At 47.8% G+C, this 17,877-nt stretch overlaps 2 protein-coding genes across 3 annotated transcripts in view; both read right to left on the bottom strand.

Annotated features, from left to right (window-relative positions):
• Window positions 1-10,149, bottom strand: part of RANBP17 (RAN binding protein 17) — a 284,697-nt gene extending 274,548 nt beyond the window's left edge. Inside the window, exons 1-2 of one of the 2 annotated variants that reach the window (XM_090064588.1) lie at window positions 10,030-10,149; window positions 1,202-1,348 (exon numbers count right to left, since the gene is read on the bottom strand). In XM_090064588.1, the coding sequence (XP_089920714.1) occupies window positions 1,202-1,348; window positions 10,030-10,047 (165 nt within the window). In that variant the 5' untranslated portion in view covers window positions 10,048-10,149. Of the gene's footprint in view, window positions 1-1,201; window positions 1,349-5,869; window positions 6,429-10,029 lie in introns of those variants that run through there. The other variant, XM_090064589.1, reaches the window with a different exon arrangement.
• Window positions 10,150-11,974: 1,825 nt separating this feature from the next.
• The window catches only part of LOC149856382 (kazal-type serine protease inhibitor domain-containing protein 1-like), a 31,830-nt gene continuing 25,927 nt past the window's right edge, over window positions 11,975-17,877 (bottom strand). The window contains exon 5 of the mRNA XM_090020502.1: window positions 11,975-13,412. The gene's annotated coding sequence lies outside the window, so the exon portion shown is untranslated. The remainder of the gene's footprint in view (window positions 13,413-17,877) is intronic.

Genomic DNA, 17,877 nt, shown 5'->3' with positions numbered 1-17,877 from the left:
CACCAGCTGAGAATCTGAACAAAGTGTCATTTGCAGAGGTCTGCCATTGGATCCTTATGCCATGGTACTTGGCTTCTTCTGAAATTGTCAAGAAGAATTTCAGGCTTAGTGGAATCTCAAGCAAAATGGGCAGAGCAGAAGAAAATCTCATTTACAATGACACCATGTGAGATGATGATGATAACAATTCTCATAGCATGGACAACACAGGCAGAGAAATGCAAGAATAAAGACATTATTTGCAGGCAGATTAAATAACTGGTGTTTGATATTTTCTCAAAAGTAACAGAAGCAGAAATTTTGGTTAGAAAATGTCACTGTATTGCTGTTAATTTCTTAAGAAAACAATATAGATAATCAAAAGAAGAATTATAGCTTTTGTTTCAGTTCGGATACTTCTTCAGTCTTACTCTAGAGTGCATAATAGCTACAGTGTTGTTTTTGGCAGAAAAAATAAATCAGGAAAACACAGGCATATTATGCAAAGACATATGATATGTTAATGATTGCCAGACAATGGATGTGTCCTGCATGATCACCTAAAATCACCATGGTTCTGAAACACAGTGACAATAAAGGACTGAGCATGACTTCAATCAAGGCTGTGTCCCCATCACCTTTTTATCTGACAAAATATGACTAAAAATGTGAAAGTAACTACTACAAAATAAGTTACATACTGCTAAAAGATGTTAATATTTAACTAGTAATATGAAACTGTAGTTTACAACTTTTCACACCATTTTTACTATTTGCTCATTAAAAGTAGAAGTCAAACGAACATGGGGGGGAGGGGGTCTAAAACCATAAAAATACTTAAGGATCCCATATTGTGGTCCAAAACTGAGCTACAGATACATAGGGCTCCTTAAGTTTGAAGTTCCTAGATTTTTGAAGGTATTAGACCCATAGTCACTAGATACCCACTCCCCCCAGTTATTTTTCCTTCCCACTGTTTTGGGGCATTTGACAATAAGCATTATCACTCCCCTATCACTCACTTTTAAATACCAATTTTCATGCGCATTTTTGTTAACATTTTATTTTATGGGGGAAAAGCTGAATGTACTATAAGAGAGACAAGCTTCTCAATTTTATTACATTTACACTAATATTATTTGTGCCTGCTATGTGAGGCTTTCCCAGCCAATAAAAATGCATGTTTACATTCTCAGGTTGTACATGTCTCCCAGGTACTTACTGTTCCTCGTTCTAGTAAAAGTTGGCACTGGCTGAGACATTCGGGGCTGTCAATGAGTTCCAAGAGCACCTTCTCAGCTTGCATCCGCTGTGCTACATCAGTTCCCTCATAGAGGTGGTTACATAGTACTTCTAACTCTGCCAAACTCTGTTAAGGAAAAACAATAGCGATATCTCTCAACAGGCTTTTCACATAAGAAAGCCTCTTGAAAATTCATAGGACTGGCTATTTCTATATACCAATCCATATACAGCAATATTAAATATTACCCTATGTTAAGCTTCACAGAAAAATATAACCAAGCCACCACAGTTTGTTTTCAACTCAGGTATTCAATGACTTTAAAAGAATTTCTAAAAGTGACAGAGACTCAAATGAAATGTCTATGCAAGAGACACAAAGAAAATTGACTAGTCAGGACTAAGATGGAAGTAACTGTCCCAGTGATCAGAATTAGGTGACATAACACACAAGTCTTATTGTGGACTACTTCTAATTTAGGACATAAAACAGAAATGACATGTCTGTCCAAGTTATAAAATCATTAAAAGTTGTATTCTTATCTCTGTCATTTAGTGCAAGTCCTTACCAATAGCGAATTGGAACTGTACATCAAAAGTGCCAAAAAACAGCACAACAGAATGTTGCATGAATGCCTCTCGCCTCCCAAGGCTGGGGGGGCACAGCAACTGCCTGCTGGCGGCAGGGATGTGGCAGCAGTGAGCGGTGACCGCCTGCAGGCAGCTGTGGTGATACTGGCAGTGAGAGCGGGCCGAGTGGGGACCGCCCACAGATGGCTGAGCCAGTGTCAGCAGTGATGGGGTGGCAACCACCCACAGACGCCACCAGTAGCACTGGCAGCGGGAGCGAACAGGGTGGCAAGCAGCAACCGCCTGCCAATGCCACTGGCAGTGGCAGTAGCGGTCAATCCAGGGGGTGCACATGCACCAGCTCCATGTGTCCAGATCCAGTTGCAGTATGATTCCCACCACTGAGCTAATCTAATACATGAGGCCATGTCACCCAGCCTGCAGGGCTCCTCATAAATCCAAAAATTTCGTAGCAGGGGAGCAGCAATTAACACTGCCACAGCTCCCTTGCCACCAAATTCCTAGACCAGCTGGAGAAACCCACAGGCCAGGCAACATGGCTCCATGAGCTGAAGCTCCCTCAAAGGCCAGAGGGTTGAGCACCACTGATGTAGTATGATTCCTTTTACTTTAGTACTTTGAGTAATTATTTTAATTGAGAAAGTAAAATATACATTACTTCCACTTACAATACAGGCAAGCAAGTTTCTCAGCTGGTAGTTCTTTGCAACTGTTTTGCAAGGATTAACCACAGAAAATGGTTCTGGCCATTAGTTTCAAAGATGTCCAGAATACTTGAACACACAGTTCCCATGAATAGGACCCGGTTATCTTAATTTGCTAGGTGGCTCTGAATCTCTCAGCCACAAAGGATTCACTGACTCGGTGAAAGCTGAACCAAAGGGCTGACTTTGTGTCCTGGCATAGTTGTTATCATTATGGGTGCTAGGTGTAACAAAGGGGCACAATGAGCTGGTAAAGGCCAAAACATATAAATGGGTGTCAGAGAGGAAAAGAAATACACTCAGCATGTTCCTGCACATCCTCCACTTAATCAAAAAAACCCTCAGTTGAAGATCTACACAAATACATGTCCCCATCAAAAGCATAGAAAATTAAACAATGCTCACCAAAAATCTAACTTTTTTTCTCCTAAAAGCACGAACTCAAATATTCCTACGGGAATTTGGTTCAGCCACTGAAGAGTAAAGCCCACAAGAGGGCTTCAGTCCAGAAAATCTAAGCGATTCAATCAAGCAGCTAGGATGCCAAAGATATAAAGTCTTTTGCTCCATTCCACCAGGAGCAATGCACTGGTTGCAGGACTTGCATGTGTAAAACCTGGGAAAGATTAGGCATGTTCCAAACTGTAGCATTTTTCTGACCAAATTATGGATACCTGCAGGAAGCAGTGCATCTTTTCTGAGGCTAAAACTCAGCTACCCCTCACTCTGTCTCACCATTATGAGCTGCCCCCTGCCCTCCACTTTTTGTTGTTTATAAAAGAGGATGGGGGGGAACAGTGCTGAAAGCAGTCCTTGACACCACTGTAGCAAAGAAAGAAGATCCATGTGAGATCCATATGTAGAAGAGAACTTCTCTATGTAGAGCTGCAGGAAGATGCAACAGTGTTTAGACACGGATCAGCAATCTATGGCTTGACAACCAGAGCTGGCCCCTGAAGAGCTAGGATCCAATCCATGAAGATCTGACCCAATGCTGGGTATCAGGCGATGTGCAGCTACCCCAAGCTACCTGCCCCTTCTGCAGCAGTACCCACTGTTCTCTTGTGCCTGTGCTTACTCTCAATGCAGAGGGGCTATCTGCCCTGAGGATAAGCACAGGCAGCTTGCACTGGAGGAGGGAAGTAGTGGGGTAGGGAATGGGTGGGGATTTGCAGCCTACGGCAGGCCAATGCTGGTCCACAGCAGGAAATGGCTACCACCCCCTGCCAAAAAATACAAGTTACAGTGTTCCTAGAATTTAGTATTTTAATTAAATTCAGCCAGGGCAAGCACAAAACCAGACTGTGCAACTCTTCCTCATGTCAAGATACCATCTTCCTCAATTAGACCTAACACAATCAACAGGTCCACATTACAATACGAGTACCTTAAGTGGTATTCCCATTCTACTTATAGCAAATAACACGGATATCAATAAAGATACATTTTGACTGTGAACATATTAAGTGAACCCACTACGGGTATGTCCCAAGTGCTCAAGAGAAGGAAAAAAAAAAGTAATATCCTCACTAGAGAGGATAGTCAAAGAAACTTTGAAACTTTCTTGACACACTAAAGCCTGAAGAAACTACTATGATTTGTTTATAAAGAATACAAATGCAGCAAAAATTTATCCTCCAAGCTATTATCTGTACTGCACTGCACTTCTGAAATATCAATTATAAGAAGATCATTGTACAATACTGGTTGCTTTAAACAGCCTCAGGGGAAAGAATTCCATCCTATCCATCTACCAACACAGCTGCTGGCAGAACTGAAGCAAATTTCACGCTACCTCAAAAGCAGCATGTTTATCCCAGGACTAGGTTGATTGTTTGTTATTTATCACCATTTCTAAACATAGAGGTTGTCACCACCCATTACTTCACTCCAGTAGTAATGCTGAAGCATAAAAGACTTGAGAACCATCTGAAAATGTAAACCAGCTATACCCAGCTCCTTCCCTTGTGCACTATGTACACCAGGGGTGGGCAAAATGTGGCCCGCCAGGACATTCTACCTGGCCCGCGGGGCCCCTAAAAAATTTAGAAAATTAATATTAATCTGCCTCTGGCTGTCAGTCATGTGGCCCTTGATGGCTTGCCAAAACTCAGTAAGAAGCCCTCCGCCCAAAATAATTGTCTGCCCCGATGTACACCCTCCCAGGGGCATTCCTAAAGATAACACTGTTGAAAACACATAATTAAATGCCAAGAATTACAAACATATTACTGCCAATGAGTTCAAATTAATTTGTTCAAAGAAATTAAAGGTCTGTCTATACTGCAATCAAAGATGGGATCACAGCCCAGAGCCATACTGCAGCTACCTTAAAGCAACCTACAGTTTGAGTATTAACAGCAGCAAAGATACAGTGGCACCAACTTGAGGGCAGGCTGTCTGGCTAAGGGAGCACTTGGGGTATGAGGAGAGCACATGCTGAAGTCTGCTGCACAGTTCCACATTAACTGGTACTTCAAGTGTACCAGGAATTGAGATCAGTGGTTCTCAACTTTGTTGGACTCAAGGCATCCCTTGCTAAATGCCAGCTCTTAGTTTTCACTTATGTTTTTGACTGCAGAAAAATAAGAAAGTAAGTCTTCTGTTGCAAGGAACTCATAAAGCCCACGTTGGGTCAGAATGATTTTAATATTATAGATTCCTATTTGAAATCTCTCGTCGTTTTTTTCCATGAATCATGTTTGCGTATCATCAGCGATAGTATGGCACCCTGGTAAAGAATGACTGAGCTACACTGAAGCCTGATAGCTGGTACCTGAAGTAGCTCATGTCCACACATGCTGCAATCCCATCTCCAGATGCAATGCAAATGCACGCCAAGAAATACATAGTTGAAGTCCTTAAACCAAGGATGCGCAAAATGACAAATCCAGCTGGCAGTTAGACTCCATTTACCAACTGCCTCTGCCCACATGACTGAGGCCAGTCTCCATGGAGACCTCAGCCACCGCTGTGCTGTGAAAGCTCAGGGCTGGGGTTGCCATGGAGGCCAGCCCTAGCCGCACTGGCAGGGCGCATGGCAAAAAAGAGCAGGGGGCTGCTCTGGAGCCACTGGGATCTTGCAATGGGGGCAGCTTGCTCTGGAGCCAGGGCAGAGGCATGATCTGTAACCTGCACTCTCAGGACAGGGGCATGTAGGCAGGGGATCACAGCTCTGTCACTGCTCTAGAATAGGCTGTCACCGCTGCAAGGAGCCGGGGCAGAGCCATGATCCCCTGCCTGAGCACCCCTGTCTGGAACATGTGCCCCAGGGATACAATCACAGGGGAACTAGAAACCCACAAGGGGACCTGGGACGGGGACAGCAGACCCCGAAATCAGGGGTTACTTACTTGCTACAGGACTCCAGACGCAGGACGAGTGACGAGAGAAGCCTGCGCGGTTCATTAGCCACACTTATCTACAGCTGGAGGCGGCAGGTGATGTCAAGAGTGATCTCCGGCCAGCCGTGATAAAGGCGAACACCAGGAGAGAAGCTGGAAGAGTGGGGAGAGGCAGCAGGGGCTGCGAAGACTCTCCATGCTGGCGGCAGGCAGCGCCGGCGTGTAAAGAAAGATCCCACTTGGAAAGAAGCATCTCAGGCGGCAACGGATACAGTGCACCCCCATGCTAGTCACAGGCAGCACCAGTGTTCAGGGGAAGACCTCGTTCTGGGGAGAGCCATAGAAGCTCTGGAGATGACAGAGGCTCTCCACACCAGGCTCCCACAGGTCTGGAGTGGAGGAGAGAGGCTCAACAGAGGCAGAAAGTGGAGCAGCATTGGGGGACGCAGTCAGGCACAGGCTCTAGGGCAGAAAGAGAGCAGGAACTGTTTAGCCTGATCTCTCCTTTTCTATCCACCCTCTTTTTTAAGTCTTTTCTCTTTCGTTGCCACTTGCCTGTGTGTAGTCCTTTTGTTGTTTCTTATGTTTTTGTTTTGTTCTCCTATTTAGTTGTTAAGTCTGCATCAAGGGGGTCTGATTGAGATCCTAACACAGGGGATGCTCACGAGACTTGACAAGTAGCCGGCATACAACGGGAGAGGTAACCGAGAGGGGTGAATCCCAGCAGACCCATACCCTGCTGGGAAAAACGAAAATAACAATCGATACCGGTGAGAGCGCAAAGAGCACAGATCATCAAGACCAGAGGGCCAGCTGTATCAAGATCAGGTGGTTCCATCAGAAACTGGTGTAAGAAAAGGGCATAGGGAAGGTGGAGCCCCACAAATATCCATCAGAAGAAGCAAACAACCCTGAGGGACCTTCAACAGGAGACCCCACCACTGAAGATACACTCAAAGTCGTGGCAGGTGAGTTCAGGAGTTCTCTGGGGTGATGGAGGTCCCTTTCAATGGTCGCACAAAGCCTCACCGCACCCACCACCAGGTGCCCGCCCCAAGGCAATGCGTTAACGGATATTCAAAGCAAGGCAGGCACAACATGCAAGCTACACATTGTGGCTCTGCCCTGGCTCCGGAGCAAGCTGCCCCCATCATAGGATCTCAGAGGCTCCTGAGCGGCCCCTTGCCCTGCTCTGCCATATACTCTGCCAGCGCGGCTGGGGCTGGTCTTCATGGCAATCCCAGCCTTGAGCTTTCACAGCACAGCTGTGGCTGAGGTCTCCATGGAGACTGGCCCCCATCAAATGGGCAGGGACAGCTTGCAAATGGAGTGCACAGCCAACCGGATCTGGACCGGACTTTGCCCTTCCCTGCCTTAAACTGTAGGACAGGGGTTTTCAACCTTTTTCGGTCGGTGTACCCCCAGCAGCCAGTCAAGAAACGGGAAGTCCCCCGGCAGCCGGTCAACGAGCGCGGGGGAGGCAGGGGTTCTCCTGTGTCCAGAGGTACCAATTACAAAACTGGAAGTTTTGGTGGCTTCTCTACCCCGCAACCACACCAGAGTACCTCCAGGGGTATGCATACCCCTGGCTGACAACCCCTGCTGTAGGAAACACTCTCATGAACAAGGGATGGGCAAAGTACGGTCCACAGGCCAGATCGAGCCCGCCAGCTGACTGGATCCAGCCTGCGGGCAGGCACCCACCTATTAATTGGGTGCAGCCCCAGAACCTCCACACGAGTCCAAGCCCTGCTCATTGCCACATGAGGCAGCTTGCACTGCTTTCCCACCCATGCCCACTGGTCCTGGCCCCAGCCTTCACCTCACCTGGCTACCAGCACAATAAGCAGCCACTCACTAGTAGGCAGCCCCACTGGGAAGCTGTGCACACTGGCCAAGCCAGGGGCCAGAGCAGATGCAGGCAGGAGCATAGCATAGGCTGCCCCAGGTGGGGCTCAGACTCATGTGGAGCACTGGCAGGGCAGCCACAGTTCAGACTGTGGACAGGGGAACGAGAGGAGGACTGCACTTGCACTGCACTACCCAGGCAAGATCTGCTGCATGCACCCCGTTGCCCGCTCCTCCCTCTCCCCAATCCCCTGCCAGTTCCTGGGATCTTGAGTGTGCACACCCCCCTCCCATGCCCCTTCCTATCCACACAAACAGCCCCCTTCCCTCCCCACATACAATATACAAGAATAAAACTTTGTTTTGAGTACCTATGCTATCCCCCTATATACACAACTAAAAACACATAAATCAGGACATTTTTAAAAAATAAAATTAAAGCATGTTATAGAGAGTGGATGTTTGATTTTAATATATGATTTTGTTAACCTATAATCTGTTAAAATGATATCTTCTGAAAGGCTGTTTGCAGCCCTCCACAACTCACCAAAACTTAAGTGGCTCTCCAGCCGAAATAATTGCCCAGCCCTATTCTAGAAGACCCCTTGATTAGATACAAAAAAAATTACTGACTCAGACAAGAATTTCTCTCCAGACACGGGGCTAATGCTGAGAAGTATTAACATAAAATAAATAAGGGAAGAATAGAGGAGCAAAACAAGGAGGAGAACACTCAGCTGAAGTAGAAAATAAAAGGTGGTTTTCCCTAACAAAAAACAATCAGTCCTTCTAAAAGCAAAGCTTCCATGAAAAACAAACAATTCTGCTTCTTTTCATTACAAGGATATTTTTCAGAACGACTCCACATAGCTCTGTCTTCCTGAGTCTTCACACCAATATTTTATGTCTTTTTCAAGAACTGGGAAACAATTGAAGGGACTACTTAGTTTTAGTAGTGTTATCATAAAACCTGTGGGCAGCTTTTAAAAATGCAGTTGACATGGTTCAGCACATTACTGCTGTTCGGATAAAACAGATTCTGAGGAGAAAGACCCCTACCAGAAGTCCTAGCATCTTCCCACTTCCCACAGCGTGGGGTTAGAAACCTTACTTCTCAACAGATATTTCACTGGTAAATATGCTCATCTTTCTTATTAGCTACTGGCCAATAAGTTAGGCTTCTTATTAGGATGTTTCTGGTAAATGTCAAGCCCTGAAGGCAATAGAGAAAACAATGAGTCTGATCTAAAGAACTGACAATTCCTGTTTAGAAGGTTTTGGGTTTTTTTAGTCAGAGCAAAGAAGACTGCAGCTCTGAATATACTTGTCATAAGCATGCAGAATTACTGAGGTAGTTGTGAAAAGACACGGAAACCCCTCACCAGATTTGATCAGCTGTCACTGCACTTGACCAACATAAGAGCTAAGAGTGTTTTTTTTTTTTTAATTTCAATCAAAAACTGACCTTTACATGCTGCACTTAGAAGATGATAGAAACAGCTGCAATTCTTTTTAGCTCAAATCATTAGACAAGCATTATAGGGGGGAAATGTAACTAGCAGGCAACAATCTGGGCTGCCAAATTTCAAATGACCAATGCCATCCAGATGCAAATAAAAACTAGTTGGAAACATGCAACCTAATGTATTTGGGAGTGCACATTCAACAGAAGGGAGAAACACTGAGCAACAGAAGTTCCGGGGAAAAGCCTCACAGGGAGAGCGGGTGAGCAGAGAAGCCAAGGGGCTTCACAACGTGCGGCAGCCCAACTGTATCGGCAGCTCCGGGCATCGCCTGCCAAAGTGCCATCGCATCGCGGAGCAACAGGCCCCCTGGCCCCCTCACCTCTGCCCTCAGCTGGGACCAGGCAGCAGTGCGAACACAGCCCCAGCACTAACCCATGGTCCAGGTACAAGTGCCAAGCCTTCACGGGCACCTGGCGAGCGACGGCCCTGCGCGCGGGAAGGCATTAACCAGCGGCATGTAGCCGGCGGCTAAGAAAGGAGCGACAGAGGCCGGAGCCCAGCGGCGGCGCCGAGCGGGCGCTGCGCCACAGGCTGGGCAACGGTTTGGCCAGGAAGACGCGGCCCCCGGGAGGCTGCGCTCCCTGCCCGGGACGAGGACGACCGCCCCGTGCCGGCTGCCCCCGGCCGAGCGAGCCCGGGCTCCGCCGCGCTTCTCGCAGCAGCGACCGGCGCCCCCCCGCTGCCAACGGCCCCAACGAACGAGCCGAGCCGGCAGCGCCCTGGGCCTCCCCGCAACCGCCAGGCCTGGCCCAACGGCTGCTGCGGCCCGGTGCTGCGCCCGCCCGGCGCACTGACCTGGACGCGCAGCGCCATCTTCCCGGGCGGGGGGGGGCGGCGACGCGCGGGCCGGGCCGGGCCTGGACGGGCCGGACCTGACCGCGGGCGGCGCCGGAGGACCAGCGCAGACCGCGGGCGTGGGCGGGGCCCGAGGAGGGGCGGGGCCAAGGGTAGGAGCCGAGGGGTGGGGCGAAGGGAGGGGCGGGCTATGGGCGGAGCCAACGCGTACCGGGGCTGGAGGAGGGGGCGGGGCTAAGGGAGTAGGGAACGATGGGCGGAGCCAAGGCAGTAGCAGGCCAATGGCGGGACAGGAGGAGGGCGGAGATAAGGGGGCGGGCTAGGGGCGGGGCCAAGGAGGAGGGGGTGGGGCCGACGGCAGGAGGTTCCTCGTTTGCTCGGGCGAGTGTGGCGAGTGGTCCGCAGGGCTGGCGACGGGGGGGAGCGGTCCGTTGTTGGCCCTCGCGGAGGACCAGCCCGGAGAACAACTCGTCCCCGGGGCGCTGCAGCTGGGCGCGGCGCCCGCCCCCCGGGGGTTGTTTCCCCGGGGCAAGGTGCAGCGGCCTCCCGCGGGCAGGGCTTCGCGCGGCGGGAAGGGAAAGCGGAACATCTCGGCCTAGCGCTTGTGCTGCTTCCTTCGGTGCGCTGCGAAGCAGCTGCGTACTGCTGGGACCTGCAGCTCGCACGCGCCCTCGGGCTGGCAGTCCTCTCTGGCGCTGAAGGGAAAAGAAGGGCGAACAGGCTACGGTGGAGTTTGTTGTTCGGGCCTCCCCCAACCAAATGCTGTTTTAACATCTCCACGTCTGAGGTCCAGTATCTCAAGCTGGGACCCCAGCTGGCCCCTTTGAAACGTTTGGCCTCAGTGACTTGGCCAAAAGCCGGGTCCAGATTTCAGTTCCCCTGATGTGTGTGCAGGTGCATTTAGTAGCCTAACTTGGGGCAGAGGAGGGCCTCAGCCTTCAGCGCCAATTCACAGGGAAAAGGAATAAAAAAACCCGAACATTTCAATAGGAAAGATGGAGGGGATGGTTACCAGGCATGAAAACCATAACCTGACTAGGGCAGAGGCCGTCTGTGGTTTGGCCCATGTAGAGCCACTCTGGCAAGCAGGCTAGACCCAGCCCCAAGGACGCATGCAACACAGACTGGTTTGGGGCATATGCTACGTGTGCCTGGGGCCAGCGCTAGTGTTGGAGCCAGCACATAGTTCCTAAGTAGCAAAGCACACCATGCAGCATGAGCCTCATGCCAGGCCCCTGAACAGCATCCAGTACATGGCTGGCGTAGCCTGCTGTGGCTGATTCAGCCCTATGTACCATATGCAACACGCTCTGGGATTTGCTCTGTATGCAGCACAGGGCTGGCATGGGGTTCATGTGGCACTGTGCTGGACTGGCCCCACATGCTGGCTCAGGTGCATAGTTCCAGTTTGGCCCAGAGACCACCCTAGTGACCCTCATCCAACTTGCGGGGCCAGGAACCCAGTGATCTGCTGTGTGGGATCATGTCATCTGGCACACAGGGCTTTCCATGGGTCCAGATATGTAGTGCCAGGGGAGCAGTGGCAGCATTAATTGCCGTTTCCTTCCCTCTCCCCAATTTCTGGAGTGAGGGCGGGGGGGGTGCCCTTCAGGCTGAATGACCTGGCCCGTGGAGCCATTTGATCCAGCCTGCAGATCTTGGGCACTTCAGCAATGTTTCAGCATTGGGACACACAACGTTACAATTCCAGATCTCATTTCACTGGGCAAGTTTCTCAATAACAGTTTATCTGCACACAATGTAAATCTCTCAATCATTTTAAGGTTTGAAATATTAAGGGCTCAATATCTTAATGTGTTGGTTGGGCTGGATTATTAAAGGTATTATAAGAAACTTGCTTCCTTCAGAGTAAAGCACTGTTTATATATTATAGTATTTCTTCAGTCATATTAGCAGTTTAGGATATTGGCCTAAACAGTAAGGAGGTAGTATAGTGCTAATGGCACTCATTAAAAATAACTACAAGTGGAACTTGATTCATAGACACAGTGGGCTCATCTACACAAGATGCTTTAAGCGCAGTAGACTAATTCTACTGCACATTAGTTTAGTGGGCAAAACCCGCGCTAATGTGCAGTAGATTTAGTCTACTTCGCATTAATGTTACAAAAAGGCCATTTGTTTGCACTAATGTGCAGTACTGCCGATTACGGCATGTTAAGTTAGTACCTGTCATTACATAATTATGGCATTAATGAACGTGTAGATGTACCAGTGTTGAAATACACAACAGTAACAGCAATCTTATGCTGGTCCAACGCTTGCTTAAAAAGACAATCAATGTGCAATGCAGAAGCAATCTTAAGACTCTTGCTCCTTCAGCTAAGAGGAATCGGTAGTATTAGAGAAATTATACCATCATTCATTTACAGGAGTGTGCGTTTAATGCCAATTTTGTACACTCTTTAGTATGTGGCTATATCTGCCAAGATGCCTTCTTGGTTGCGTTGAAGATGCAATATTCATAGGCAGCAAGTAAAACTGCTTTATGGGCAGAAAAAGTAGGAGTCTCCAGAGATTTGAAATCAGAGCCCAGAGAAAATGTAAGTTTCAAAATCCTCATTGAGACTAACTTCTAAGCACATCAAAGCCCCAGGCTGAGAAAGTAGGCAAAAGCAAACCAGAGCTCAGGTGCTTTTCCTCAGGCTTTTAATACACCAAGATATACTATAAAGAATACAAATCTTTGTCAATTTCCTAAAAGAAACACAATTTAATAAAGAGCTTTACTACAATTTTATTATTATTATTATGCTGAAAGCTAGAAAGTAGAACACACTGGAGATGCTGCCCTGATGGACACTGACAGAAAAGAGAATGGTGCACGGTTTTGGCATAATACTCATTTTACAATTGAATACTTAATATTGTGAAACTATAAAGGTTCAGTTTTACTTTCATTGCAGTCAACAGCAAAATTGCTATTGCCTTCACAGGAGGTGGATTGGGGACAAGGAATATATGAGTCACTAATGTTCTAGGGCACTCAGACTATATTGTGCTATTAACATATGGCCAGCTCATATGTATGCCTCATTTTCTGCTGTGAGGAAGGGCACCAGTCTACTGAATTTGTTGTTACTCAAGATTATTTGAATGCACCTCTTGCTACAGAGAAGTTGCTCAGAATTGGATCTACTTTATTTATGTTCTTATATAATGCTTACGCATATTGTTACCCAATATGGAGGGAGATAAATCTGCTCCATCCCTTTCAATTATTTTCTTTTTATAAAAAAAGCAAGCACATCCACACAGAAAGCAGACAACAAAACATCAACTTGTCAAAGAATACCTTCTTTCTTGAATGACTCAATTTTTTTCTGTCATGCAATTTTTCCACTGAAAGGAATAACAATTACCTGGTGATAAATAACAGCAAAAGTAGCAGTTAAAATAACACAAAGAATACACACATCCAGAAATGAAATACATTTAATTTTAGAAATCTATACTTTGGAAAGATTTGCTCTTTGAGAGGAGCCACAAGGAATCAGGCCAGACCATTCAGGAATTGTATTTGACACGTCCATAATACAAAGCATGTTTTTCGTCTTCAATTGTCATTCTTTCTGGTTTTCATTTTGAATTAGCAGCAGGAGGTCACTAAGAGTTCTGGCTTGCCTCCATGGACAATATTTTGAAGATCATATCTTTTGCTCCCCTCTCTTAAACTGTACTGTGTCACAATTAAACTATATGCTTTGGTAATTTGAATTTAGTTCACTTGCTTATGCAAAAACAAAAAAGCAAGCAACTGCCTCCCCACTCCTGAACTCAACATCTGAAGCTTATACATTTTCAATAGGTAAAATTTTAGAAATTAAGATGTTCTATTGATTTTGTTCCCTTTTAGATTAATATATATCTAACTTTATTTCATAAATTACCACCACCTTGGGAAATCTCTAGATGTGCTATTAGCACGCAGCAGTAAACTCCAGTGCATATCAAGCCACAGTTTATTGCTCCTTGGTGTGCCATTTGAACGTGTCCCCAGGACTGCAGCACATTGAGCCAGGTCAGAGTAGCCCCAGCTGGCAGAGGGCTCCTGGGGAGGGCCAGCCTACCAACCTGGGGCTGTTCTGACCCAGCTTAACATGTTGCGGAGGGGCTGGTTGGAGTATGAGGGTGCTCCAATGTAAAGCTGGTCAGCAGGCAGCCCTACACTGAAGGATCCCTGTGCCCCAGCCAGCCCCGTCAGCATCTGTACATGAGATGCTGTGGAGTTAAAAGTTTCACAACAGAGTAGTACTTGTATTTACAAGTACTACCCTGCTGTACAGTTAATTAATTTCCTAGGGCCTAATAGGTTCGCACATGTTGACGCAAGATGTTTACTGCAGAGCTAATTACTCTTACTCTGTAGTAAACGTCTCATGTAGATGTGCCCCTTGACAAATAGGATCTGTATCCAGACTAGCACTTAATTGCAAATACTGTAGGTACATGAGTGGAATACATGTTGCTGTTGGATTTAGGGAAGAAATTGTTTTGGAATGAGCCAGAGACTACGTGCATTCAAAAAGATGGGCAGAAAGTCATACAGTTCCTTTTAGCACTTTGAATTATGATACCTACTTCTTTAATACAGTGTGGAAAAGTGAAATAGTTTTGTGCACCAAACTGAAAAAAAACACCCCCCCCACACACACTAAACAACTAATTTTTGAGAGAAAGTAAAACATGGAAAATTTCATGTCAATGATTAAAAATTTCTCTAGATCAGGGGCGAGCAAAATATGGCCCACAGGTTGAATCCAGCCCACCAGGCAGTTTAATTTGGCCTTTGGACAGATTCCCACCAGTTAATTATTTCCAGCCCAGCCTGCAGCTGCCCCATCTGTGCTCCACTTGGGGCTAAGCACCGCCTACTCCCACCACAGCAGCGCGCTGCGCTCCCATCCCTGTGTGCAGAAGAGCCTGGGCCCTGACCCTGCTCTGGCCAGCACACAGCTTCCAGGTGGGACTTCTTCAGCCACATGGAGAGCTGCTCAGCTCCCCCAGCCTCTAGCAGCTGTTCCTCCTGTCTGCTGCAGCACTCCAGGCAGCAGGTAGGAAAGCAGGGGAAAGCGGCAACTAGATGGAAGTGGTGGAGGGGCTGGGGCCAGTGGGAGCACAGAGCTTGGAGCAGGGCCCCCATGCCCAGCAGGGCAATGGGGGTGCAGAGCCCAGGTCAGCCCAGTTCCATCACATGGGGCTCCCCATGGCTCGTGTAGCTCCTGGCATTTGCACATCACTGCGCAGAAGTCCTGCACAATGGAGCCAGCAGACTCCCCTACTCCCTACCACCATGTGAAGCTCCTAGGACTTCTCTGGAGTAGCAGGGAGCCTGCACAATGGAGCCAAGCTGGCTCAGCCTCGCTCCTTGTTTTCTGGCCTAGTCCCAGGACTGCATGTGGCAGCAGGAAGCAGGACCCGGCTGCCAGTTCCATTGCATGGGACTCCCTCTCTCCACTCCTCCCATAGCACTCAGCTCTGGCTGGGTCTTGGGAGCTGCATGTGAGATGTGGGGAGCCCTGCATGATGAACCAGGCCAGCATGGCCCCACTCCCTGCTGCCACATGCAAGTCCCAGAACTGGCTCTGCCTGCATTGGCCATAAGCACCACAAATCCCACCACTTGCTATTGTTGCTGGCCAGGTGCAGGGGCTGTGCACCACATACACATCCCACCATCCCCATGCACACATCTACATCTTCCCCCACACACACCCCCTCCTTCCGCACAGCCACACCCTTCCCCACAAACCCTACACCCACACCGCCAACCACACCCCACACTCAATATACAAGAATAAGACTTTATTTTGGGCTATTATGCAATCACCTCTATATACTCGATGAAACACTTGTAAATCAGGAGAAAAATATTTCTTGAAATGAAATTAAAATATGTTATAGACTGGAAGAAGGCCAGTGTGGTGCCGATCTTCAAGAAAGGGAGGAGAGTGGATCCGGCTAACTACAGGCCCATTAGCCTGACTTCTATCCTGGGGAAGATCCTAGAAAAGTTTATTAAGGAGGCCATCCTTGATGGACTGGCCCAGGCTAACATCCTAAGGGATAGCACGGGTTTGTTGTGGGTAGGTCTTGTTTGACCAATCTCATTTCCTTCTACAACCAGGTGACTTATCACCGGGACGAGGGAGAAGAGATTGATGTCATATATCTTGACTTCAAAAAAGCTTTTGATCTGGCATCTCATGATCACCTCTTGGCCAAACTGGCCAGTTGTGGCCTTGGCTCCATCACGATCCGCTGGCTGGGAAATTGGCTCCGTGGTCGGACCCAGAGGGTTGTAATTGATGGCAGTCACTCATCGTGGTGCCCTGTGACCAGTGGGGTCCCTCAAGGCTCTGTCCTTGGACCCATCCTGTTCAACATCTTCATTAATGATGTGGACATTGGAGTCAGGAGTGGACTGGCCAAGTTCGCCAATGACACCAAACTTTGGGGCAAAGCATCCACGCCAGAAGATAGGCGGGTGATCCAGGCTGACCTGGACAAGCTCAGCAAATGGGCAGACGAGAACCTGATGGTGTTTAACACCGAAAAATGCAAGGTTCTCCACCTTGGGAGGAAAAACCTGCAGTATCCTTATAGGCTCGGCAGTGCTACGTTGGATAGCACTGCAGAAGAAAGAGACTTGGGGGTCATCATTGACCACAAGATGAACATGAGCCTGCAATGCGATGCTGCAGCTAGTAAAGCGACCAAAACGCTGGCTTGCATCCATAGATGCTTCTCGAGCAAATCCCGGGACCTCATTCTCCCTTTGTACTCGGCCTTGGTGAGGCTGCAGCTGGAGTACTGCGTCCAGTTTTGGGCTCCACAATTCAAAAAGGATGTGGAGAAGCTTGAGAGAGTCCAGAAGAGAGCCACGCGCATGATCAGAGGTCAGGAAAACAGATCTTACGATGACAGGCTGAGAGACATGGGACTCTTTAGCCTGGAAAAGCGTAGGCTCAGGGGTGATCTGATGGCCACCTATAAGTTTATCAGGGGTGACCACCAGGATCTGGGGGAACGTTTGTTCACCAGAGCGCCCCAAGGGATGACGAGGTCGAATGGTCATAAACTCCTGCAAGACCGTTTCAGGCTGGACATAAGGAAGAATTTCTTTACTGTCCGAGCTCCCAAGGTCTGGAACAGTCTGCCATTGGAGGTGGTTCAAGCACCTACATTGAACACCTTCAAGAGTAAATTGGATGCTTATCTTGCTGGGATGCTATAACCCCAGCTGACTTCCTGCCCTTTGGGCAGGGGGCTGGACTCGATGATTTCCCGAGGTCCCTTCCAGCCCTGATGTCTATGAAATCTATGAAATAGTACCCCTGCTCTGAATAGAAGTACATCTGGGGGCAAGGCGAGGGACTTCCAGTGGCAAAGATCAGGGGTTAGGGGCAGGGCACCTGTCAGGGGGTGGGGCTACCCTTGCGGCCCTCAGCAGTTCACCAAAACTTATTAAGCAGCCCTCCAGCTAAAATAAATGCCCACCCCTGCTGTAGACATTATGAGTAAGCATGAAGTGGAAAATATACATAAAAAAGTATTCTGTAATCTTCACTACTTTTGTCTGGTACTGCATGAACACTTTCCTGGTACCTACATATTCACTGAAGAAATGAGAAAAAAATGGATAATTAGGTTATGATTTCCTGTCATTTCAGAACTTTTTTAAAAGCAAATTGTAATGTTCTTAATTCAGAGCTCACTTTTTTAAATAGTTAAAATGTAAAAAATTATCTTTCTGGTACCTGTAAGGGTAAGTTTAAGATTTTTATTCAACAGTCTAGAGATATAAATGTATATATAAAAAATATC

Source organism: Crocodylus siamensis, chromosome 10, assembly GCF_052110815.1.
Source record: "Crocodylus siamensis isolate JL-2025a chromosome 10, ASM5211081v1, whole genome shotgun sequence".
In the NCBI taxonomy this organism is placed as follows: Eukaryota; Metazoa; Chordata; order Crocodylia; family Crocodylidae; genus Crocodylus; species Crocodylus siamensis.
This window is presented reverse-complemented; position numbering and strand designations above follow the sequence as displayed.